At 61.2% G+C, this 9,605-nt stretch overlaps 1 protein-coding gene across 3 annotated transcripts; it reads right to left on the bottom strand.

The window, feature by feature from the left end:
* Positions 1-7: 7 nt before the first annotated feature.
* On the bottom strand, positions 8-9,385 carry LOC125348511 (CACN subunit beta associated regulatory protein). 3 transcript variants are annotated; one of them, XM_048341782.1, is made up of 10 exons: positions 9,140-9,385; positions 7,463-7,619; positions 7,230-7,369; positions 7,072-7,136; positions 6,555-6,699; positions 6,202-6,373; positions 5,853-5,993; positions 5,115-5,325; positions 2,596-2,776; positions 8-1,831 (listed from the first exon to the last, which is right to left on the bottom strand). In XM_048341782.1, exons 2-10 carry the CDS (start codon positions 7,550-7,552, stop codon positions 862-864), a joined length of 2,115 nt encoding a protein of 704 aa, XP_048197739.1. In that variant the 5' UTR covers positions 7,553-7,619; positions 9,140-9,385; the 3' UTR covers positions 8-861. The 3 variants fall into 3 exon arrangements, with proteins under 3 accessions (XP_048197739.1, XP_048197740.1, XP_048197741.1); XM_048341783.1 differs by lacking the exon at positions 5,853-5,993; XM_048341784.1 differs by lacking the exons at positions 7,463-7,619; positions 9,140-9,385 and having other exon boundaries at positions 6,555-6,945; positions 7,230-7,444.
* Between the last annotated feature and the right edge of the window lie 220 nt (positions 9,386-9,605).

Here is a 9,605-nt window from a genome sequence, read left to right as displayed (position 1 = left end):
TGCCGCCTGGGCCGTGTTTTATCCACTAAACACTTAGCCCCAGCGGCTTCACAGAGGGATGGGCGAGTCAAGGACAGAGCACTGTTCACATGCTTTGGGCGGGCACAAGATAAACACAAGGAAGAGCCGAGTCCAGGGCCCAGAGGTTCCTTTAGGGCCAGATAGGGGCCGTGGTGGCAGCGGCAGCAGCAGCATTGGCGGTGGCGGACACGGTTATTGCTCGGAGTGGGAGGGGGCTCAGGCTGCCGCGGACACACACCGCGGATTAGTGAGGTAAACAGCTTTCAGTGGTTGGCATCAACCTCCCTCTTGGGTACCCTACCTTGGTAAGCCCATGCGTGTGCCTAGCAGGCAACAAGTGCCCCTCCTGAAGGCTCAGCAGCCCCCAAAGGGATCTGTGTGCCTCAGGACTCTTGGTCCTCAACAGCCCAAGATTTTGTGCTGTGTGTGTGAGGGGCAGCCTTGGCTGCTGCCTAGAATCAAGGGCAGTCAGATGCTGTCCTTGGAAGCCTGATAAGAGCTTGTCATTCCCCCTCCAGCAAAGCCAGAGTCTTGAGCTTTGCGCCTCAGGTTGCCACTATGACCCATTAAGCACTCAGATGACCTGGTGGTGCATGTGCTCACCAGGAGGGTGCGAGGTCGGCAGGAGGCTGTGTGTGGGCCAGAGGCCGGCACGGGACTGTGCCCTTGCACCCGAGGCTGCTTAAGCGTCAGGGCCATGTGCATGCGCCTGGTGAAGGGTCCCTGCAGCTCTCCTGTGGTGCACCAGCTTGCCCCGAGGTCTGGTCCGTCCTGCCCCGCCACTGCCGCGGCTCCACTCAGGGCCGAAGAAGCTGCTGAGGTGGGTTGGGGGCACAGGGCTTAGGCTGGACTGTGGTCGGGGGAGTTGGGGGCTGCAGCCACGACCAGGGCCTGGGCTGCTGCCACAGGCTCTGTGGCCAGGTGTGCGGGAAAGAGTCTTTCCTCCAGACCAGCAGCCAGCTTGTCTAGCAGAGCCCCTGAGGGCTCCACACACAGGCCCATGCCGGGGCAGCCCCCACCAGGTTCCTCCTCGATGACCGGGATGGCAGGGTCGTCTCCAGTGCTGGTCAGCACTCGGCCATCTGGCGGGCAGTCGACACTGTCACCACGACGCAGGGGTGCCCGCACTGGTCTGGGCACACCAGAAGGTGGGACCGGGGCTCCAGGGGGTGGAGCCGCGCGTGCGCCCCCAGGGTCGCTGTGCTGCCGGCCACGCTGCCACTGCTTGCGCGCATGTGGGTGAGCGCGCACTCGGTGGCGAGTGGAGGTTGGGGTGTCATCAAAGTGTGGGTCGTGGCGCAGAAATTCATGGAAAAGGGCATCTGTCTTCTCATCGATGCTGTAGTCACGGCGGGGCCGACGTGGCCAAGCTCGTGGGCTACGAGGTGGGCTGCGGGATGGACTGCGTGGCAGGGCAGGCAAAGCGGGCAGCTCAACCACATCATCTCCCACACCACGGCCCTCAATGCTGGCGTAGCCACTGTCCATCTGCAGTAACCGACGTGCTTCACCATCCTTGGGCCGTGATGTGGGTGGCGAGGGCGGTGGGAAGGCGGGTGCGGTGCCTCCAGAGCCTGAGCTATCCCCGCTACGCACCGAGTCACGGTCGTTGCCACTGCTGCTATGGTCCGAGGCGGTGGCCGCATGCAATTCTAGAGAGGCACGCAGACTCCATAGGTCTCGATAGCTAGCCTGGGTCTGCTCGGCGTCCGATTCTTGCTGTTGCTGCTGCTGCTCAGGCCCCGAACCGATGCTGTGCTCTGGGGGGGACTCGGGGCTCAATCCTCCCGCCGCCTGGGCCGCCTCTAGCCTGCAAGCCACCCCGTGGCTGTCAGAGCTTGCCAGCTTTGCCCCCTCCCCACTGGCCACCCGCCTTTGGGTCAGGGACCCTCAGGATCGGACTGGTCTGCCAAGCTGGTGTAAGTCCCCGGCATGTGCTGAGCTGTAGGGGCTGGCTGCACCAACAGCATCCCCTTCTTCCTAGCTTCTTGGACATGGGATTCTGAGTCCAGCCTGGCCGCCCCCTACCCACACCCACCCATAATAGACTGACAAGACTGAAGATTTGTAAGGCTGAGGCTTCCCCAGCTTGGGTAGCATCTTGCTGTATAACCCCCCGCCCCCCGCCCCCAGGCCTTCATCCCACTGGTTTGGGCTTTGGGCTGGGGAGGAGTCACTGCCAGTCACAGCAGTTTCTGAGAAGGAACTGCCCACCTTTCAGGAGTGTGGGGAGGTGAGAGGGGGCCCGGGACCACCAAAGAGCCCTTCAGGCTTTGGAATCTACGCTGAAGTGGTAGCACTAAGCTGGGCACTAGCCCATGCTGGCCTGGCCTGGGCAGGTGTCCCATCTTAGGGGCCCTAGGGCCTTTGTCTGGGACCACACCTGCCCATCCACCCTTACCCAGTGTCTCCCTGCTTCCCTCCTCCGGTCCTTGTTGGAGAGGCGGCCCCCAGGCCGCCAGGGGGATGCGTGTCCACAGGGCCTGGAGGGTGCTCCCTGTTCCACCTAGGGGGAATGGAGTAGGGCAGGGGCCCACAGGCCCACCCCTAGCACCTCTATCTACTGAAAAATACCTGCCGAGAGCGGGGGGCGGGCTGGTGGGGCTGGCCAGAAAGGGGCGGGGGTGTGGGAAGGCCATGGCATCTCCTGCTCCAGCAATGTACTGGATGAAGTCGGCATGGGGGGCATCCCCCTCTTGCTCCATGCTTTCGCTGGCTGCCCGCTGTCGCTGGAAGTGGTGGCGCTTGGGAGAACCTGTGTGGGGGAAGGTTTATCAGCCTGCTGTCATTCACCCCGAACACAGCCATGTCCAAGCCTTGGACTTGCTACGTGAACTGGGGAAAAGCGGAAGCTGCAGAACAGGTGAGGACAGTAAGGCAGAGGGGCCCCAGGTGAAGTGGTTCTGGGCAGACAAGAATGTCTCAGAGCAAGGCCACCCGGTGGCAAGCTTAGCCCATCTCCAGGGCTGCTGGGAAGGCAGAGGGAAAGGAGCTACCCTATGCAGGCTGCACCCTGGCCCCGAGGGTGGGGTGCTGCGGGGAAAGACTGCTCCACCCTTGCCCAAGGCCCCAGGCCACCAGTGTGAGCAGGCTTCAGAGTAAACAGGTTCTGGGCCCGTTTAGCTGCTGTGACTTATTACAGCCAAGAGTCAAGGCTGTCTCAGAACCTTCCAGATTGAATAGAGCAGCAGAGAAGGCTTCTTTTCAAAACGCTGCCAAGGAGCCACTAGGAGCTAGAGCAAGTGTCTCCCTGCCTTCCCTTCAGTGGGCACTTATAACTGTCATCAGTCAGTCATACTCTGCCCCCTATGGCCCATTCCCTAAGCTGAGATTAGAGACCTTTCCAGCACCTTTCACAGGGCAGTAAATATCCAGGCCTGCCAGGTGAGATTCCCTAAGCAGGAATGGTGATTGCTGCCTCCCTATAGGTGGGGTCCTCCTCTTCTCCCTCACTCCCACAAGGCCCTGCTCTGGGTTAAAAATAACGAAGCCCTGTATTGAGGGATCAGGAGGCTGCTACCCACAAGCCAAGTGGATCCTGTCTTTGTAAATAAATCTCCACGAGCACATAGCTACATATTGTTTGCCTATATGAACAGTGCTTCCTATTTAAAACAGCAACTTAAGAGATATCACAAAAACCAAAAACATTACTATCTAGGACTTTTTTTTTAATGGGAATGTGGCTTAGCGGTAGAGTGCTTGCCTAGCATGATTCCTCAGCATTACACATATAGAAAAAGCCCGAAGTGGCACTGTGGCTCAAGTGGTAGAGTGCTAGCCTTGAGCAAAAGGAAGCCAGGGACAGTGCTCAGGCCCTGAGTTCAAGCCCCATGACTGGGGGGGGGGGGGGGGAGTTCACCTGCACCAGTGGCTCACACCTGTAATCCTAATTCCAGGTTGAGACTGGAAGGTGACAATTCAAAGGCAGCCTGGACAGGAAAATCTGGGAAGCTCTTTATCTCCAATAAACTACAAAGAAAAACCAGAAGTGGATCTGTGGCTCAAGTGGTAGAGTGCTAGCCTTGAGCAAAAGCAGCTCTAGGACAGGACCCAAGCCCTGAGTTCAAGGCCCAGGACCAACACATACAACAGGAGTGGAGTTGTGGCCTCATGTAGTACATCCTTCAATGAAAAAGCTAAGGGGAAGCTGGGCACTGATGGCTCATCTGTCATCCTAGCTACTCAGGAGGCTGAGATCTGAGGATCATGGTTTGAAGCCAGTCCAGGCAGGAAAGACTGTAAGACTCTTATCTCTAGTTAACCACCAGAAAACCAGAAGTGGCACTGTGGATTAAAGTGGTGGAGCACTTACCTTGAGGGAGAGCTCAGGGACAGCACCCAAGCTCTTGAGTTCCAGTTTCAGTGCCAAAACCAGAAGGAAAAAAAAAGTTCTCCTAAGCAATGTGCCAGTGGCTCACACTTGTTTAATACTATCTACTTGGAAGGCTGAGATCTAACGATCTCAGTTTGAAGCCAGCTGGGGTGGACAAATCTGAGAGATTCCCCATCTCAATTAACTAGCAAAAAGCTGGAAGTAGAGGGAACAAGTGGCAGAGTAGCAGCCTTGAATAGAAAACCTAGGGGAGAGAGTGAAGCCCTGAGTTCAAGACATCCCCCCCCCCCCCCCGCCCAAGAAGTTATCCTGGCCTAGTCCAGCCTCCTTCCTTCCTTCCCACCAGAGAAATCAAAGTCTACACATGCTAACAGGTTTTGGCCAAGGTCCTCCATGAGAGGAGGTTCCTGCACACAAGTGGCTGAAAATGAGAACATGCCTGTGCACACAGGCACTTTGGGGGAAACAGGTGGGGTCCTGGCCAGGAAGCTTAAATGCAAGCAACCAGAGTGGATGGGGTAGGGGCCCCAGAAAGCCCATCTAGAGAAAGGCCCTGAGTTCTCCTGACCAGTGCAAGGCCTCAAGAAACATGGTAACTAGCCAACATTGCTGCTGGCTAGCTTGGAGCAGGCTATGGTCCAAGGAACACAGACCCCTCTCCAGTTCAGGGCTTCCCACCCTGTGGCTACCCAGCACAGCGTCTGATAGCTGACACCATCCCTCCTAATGTCAAATAACCAGGGGCTGTGGGGCTTACCTCTTGTGTCCAAACTGGATGCCCGCTGGCTGGGCTCCAGCTTCCATTTCTTGACCTTGAAGTAGGGGCTGGCCCCATCCAGGCTGGCATGGCGGCGCAGTCGAGTGAGGAACTGCAGTACGGTGCCAGCCCCGGAACCTGCGCCCGCCTCCCCAGGTGCCACAGCTGCCCCAGGCCCGCCAGCCTTGGTGCCCCTGGCACCCACATCCAACTGGGAGGAAACAGGGATGGCTCTCAGGCACAGAGTCCCCTCCCTTGGCCCTGTGGGCCAGTCTCACCCACCACAGGGACCTAGATGCAGGACCTGCTCCGAGAGAAGGTAGGAGCAGGGGCTCTTGGAGGGCTGTGGGCTAGGCTAATCTCTGGGGCTGGAATCTCTTCACTGATATCTCACCCTGCCCCCCTCAGGCTAGCTCTGCCCTCCTGGCTCTGCCTCTGCCTTGGGAAGGACCCTGGACAGAAGGGTCCGAGAGCTGGGGCTGAGGGAGCTTTCTTCCTGGAGCTGGGAGTGGCAGGCACTACCTCATCCTCTCCAGCCGCCTGAATAACCACCGAAGCCCAGGGTGCCCTTTGGTGGTGCACGCCCATCCTACGCCCCATATGCAAGGACCCGAAGGTCAAAGGAGGGCCAAGGCAAGCAAGGCCAAAAAGCTGACCTCCCTCCTGGACCATGGGGAAGGAAAGAAAGGAGCCCCCCACCTTCTCTGTAAACCCTGGGAAACTCAGGGGAGGCCTCACCGAGGTGCCTTCCCCAGAGTCGCTGGATGCCGAGGGGCTGATCTCTGAGAAGTCAGCAGAGCCTGCGGCGGAGTTGTAGGGGTCACCTGGCAGGGCGGAGCTAGGGCCCACGGAGCGGCCGGTGAGGGCCTTCCCCGGGGGCTGTGGGACAGAGCCGGTGGGGGAGGAAGCAGTGACAGGTCAAAGAGCATGGGTGGGTGGTGGGGGGGAGGGGGGGCATGCTGGGCTTAGCCCCCCCAGCCACCCCCAGCCAGGACTCTCACCTGTCCTCAAAATGGATCCAGCCCAACCAATCCCAAGCCACCTGCCCACCGAATACCAGGATTGGCTGGTACCCCCTGGACCTTACCTGGAAAATGGCCAAGCTGTCCTTAGGGGTAATGGCTGGGTGGGGTGCTGCAGCTGAGCTGGCCTCACCAGCATCACACTCATGGATGGTGACAATCTTCAGGGGTGGCAAATGGAGGTGAGTGAGGCGGGCATTCTTGAGATGGTGGAAGTCCCCCTCTGTCAGGGTGTACCTACAGGGGAACACCCACTCATCAGCCCACTGGTGTAACTTCCTGCTCTGACCCTTCTCTCTGCTGTCCACCTCGTTGGATGCAGGAGCCGAGGTCCTTGTGACATTGATGTCACCCCAGCCTCCGCCACTGAGTAGCCATTACTTCCGCTGGAGTGTAGCCCCATGCCCCACCCCCTCACCGGCGGCCCTTGTCCTGCGCCTTCCGGCTCTGTTCAAAGAGGGCTGCCTCGTTGAAGGAGACCCGACGGCCGGTGGAACTGGTGGACAGGAAGCGCTCGGTCTCTGCGTCCTGGCCCTCGGGGTCCTCCCCCCTGAAGTCGGGGTCTGCGAGGAGAGCCAAGAGAGGGTGGGCCCCGGGTGGGCCGCGCTTCATCCAGGGAAGGCCGCTGGGCAGGGAGGGATAGGGGAGGGGCGCAGGGCCGAGTGACCGCAGGACGGGGTGGGCCGGGGGCAGGGGCGGTGGGCACTCGCTCATCTGCTCACACACTCACTCGCTCAGCACGCGCCTGTGCGCACCTACGCCTGGGCGTTAAGGAAACAGAGATGAGTCGGAATCGAGCAGCGCCCAGTCTGGTGGGGGAGACAGACAGACACAGACGGTCAGGCAGCCCCAGGGGGCGGGCGGGTGGCCAAGGGGTGGGCGGGCAGTCGGACAAATGGACAGGTGGGGTAGTGGGGCTTGGGTGGGCTCCTCACCTTGGGTAGCGTGGGTACCATTGTCCAGGTAGGTGGTAGTAGTCTTCTCTGCTTCATCCATGGCCCTGGGCAAGGGCAGCAGGTGAGAGAGGGGTCTGGGGCCTAAGAGTGTCCCTGACTCCATGCTCAAGGCCCATCCCTGTCCCTGTCCCTGGTACCTGTTGAAGCGCTGGTGGACCTCCCAACAGCGTTTACACAGCAGCAGGACACCAGACAGAACAACCAGAGTGCCCCCAATGAACAGCGACATCACCACCACCAAGAGCACATAGTTATCAAGGATGGGGTCAGGCTCAGCCTGTGGGGAGACATAGTGGGCCATCAGGAAATTCCTAACTGCACTGGCTTTCCACCCGGCCCTCTGACACATCACATCCTAGCGGTCACCCACCGTGGGGCGAATGGTTACGTTGTCCCACGTCGTCAGGGCAACGGTGGCAGTGGTAGTGGAGGCTGTGGCCATGGTGGCGGTGGGCTGCATTTTGAGACTGAAGAGGGCAGGGCCTGTTCTGCTTTGCCTCGGGCTGTCCTCTCCCTCACTGGAGCCCCTGGAAAATGAGTGTCCCCCCCCCCCACTTCCCTGTCAAGAACTGCAGCCCACACCAGCAGTGACTCATGGACAGGTGGGACCCTGTTCTGCTGCGTGAGCACCTGGCATGGGGGGGAGGAACTCTCCTGGGATCTCCATTTTGCCATCTTTACCACTAGGGAGGTGCCTGTGTGTTATTACAACCACCACCTCCCCGTCCGGTGTGGCCGGCCAAGCAAGGTAACACGGGCCAGGAGCCCTGCCCAGGAAAGGGAAAGCACCCCTTAGAGAAACAGGGAGGCCACTTGTAGCCAACCAAGAGAGAGAGTCAGGTACCCCAAATATCTCTTTTTGGCCCACCAGGGAGAAGAAAATGATTGTCCTAATAAGACCGAAGAAGCGCACAGCCAAACGAGCAGGAGGGGCTGTGCCAATAACCCCAAGTCACGACTCAGAAGGTAAAGGTCTCCTTCTGCCCACGCTGGTGGGAGTGGAAAGGACAAAAGAGGCGCATCTGTTCCTGCCCCGAAGAATCTGGTTCCCATGGCAACAGTGCGCAGGCCGCGTTGGGGGGCGGGTTGCCAGGCAGAGCCAGGCGGGGGAGGAGAGGGCGCAGGGGAGGCTGCCTGCAGGGGCGCCCCAAGACGCCAGCAAGATGGCTGCTGCGCCTGTCCGCTAAGTGCTCTGCCAGACCCAGACGGACAGCCTCCGAGCATGGGGGAAACTGAGGCAAGGGCTGAGTGGCGGTGGGGAAAGAAGCACTGAGGGAAGGGAGCTGCTGAAAACGGCACCTGATCTATCCTGGGGCTATTCAAAGCCCGGGAGTCTCACAGGGGCGCCCTAGCCTCAGCCCGAATTGGCAATGCGCGTGTGCGCGCTCCCGAGAGAACCCCTTTCCAGAACGCAGAGGGGAGCGCGCAGGCTTCAGCGTCATCAGCCCCAAAGGGGCTGGACGGCGGGGGGGGAAACTGAGGCTCACGGACTGGGAAGGTGTAGGGGGGGGCGCATAAGTAGGTCGGGAAATGAGTTCAGGATGAAGGGGGTGGGGCGGAGATGTAGGGATGGATGGTGACGGGAGGAGGCTGCAGAAATGGATGGAGACGCAGGACAGGACGGGAGAGGCAGGCTTCTGGGGGTGGGGCAGACACCAGCTCCCGGAGGAGGACCCTACAGGTGCCCACCACGACCTCGAGCCGGCCCGGAGATGGGGAGAAAGGCCGAGGCCGGGCTCATCTAGACCCCTAGACAAGAAGATGGAAGTGCCCTCGCCCATTCTCACCGGGGTAAACTGAGGCTAGGGAAGGATGTTGGCGGGGAGGGGGAAGAGGATGCAAAGCCACACAGTTCCCCCCCCTCCTCCCCGGCCCACCCGGCTCCGCCGCTCCCTCCGCACCGGCGGCGCGCGAGCGCGCAGGGCAGGACGCGTGGTCCAGCGGGGCCAGGGCGGGCCCCGGAGTCCCGTCGCCATTCCCGGCCGCTCGAGGCCCGCCCGAACGCCCGCCTCCACCCGCCCCCCGCGCCCCGGCCGGCCGCGCCTACCTCAGCGCCGGAGCGTGCGGCCCATGGGCGGCGGGAGGGCGGCGGCGGCGGCGGCGCGGCGCTTCGGGCTGGTTCCGACGCCCGGTGGCCGCGGAGCAGACGGAGGATTTATGAATGGGGAGCGCGGCGCGCGGGGGAAGCCGGCGCTCGCGGCGGAGGGGACGCGCACGTGACCGCGCTGGCGGGGAGCCCGCTCCGGCCGGCTCGGGGCGCCTGCTGCCTCCCGGTGCTCAGCCAGCCGCCCCCGCCGCTCTCGCCGCCGCGTCTGGCTGGCTGAGCTCTGGCCACCGCCTCCCCTTCCCTTCCGGCGGGGGCGGGGGGCGGAGCCTGCGCGCCTCTCGCCCCCCCCCTTGTGCGCAGCCGCCCCCGCCCCTCTCCCCCCCCACCCTGCAGTACTTCGTGACTTCCCCTCCCCAGTGCTCGGCTCCCCAGAAACCGCGCAGGGCCCCTAATAGCCAGCGTCCTG

Source organism: Perognathus longimembris, chromosome 3, assembly GCF_023159225.1.
Source record: "Perognathus longimembris pacificus isolate PPM17 chromosome 3, ASM2315922v1, whole genome shotgun sequence".
NCBI classification, from domain to species: domain Eukaryota; kingdom Metazoa; phylum Chordata; class Mammalia; order Rodentia; family Heteromyidae; genus Perognathus; species Perognathus longimembris.
The sequence above is the reverse complement of the archived record's forward strand: the minus strand, read 5'-3'. Positions and strand labels throughout refer to the sequence as shown.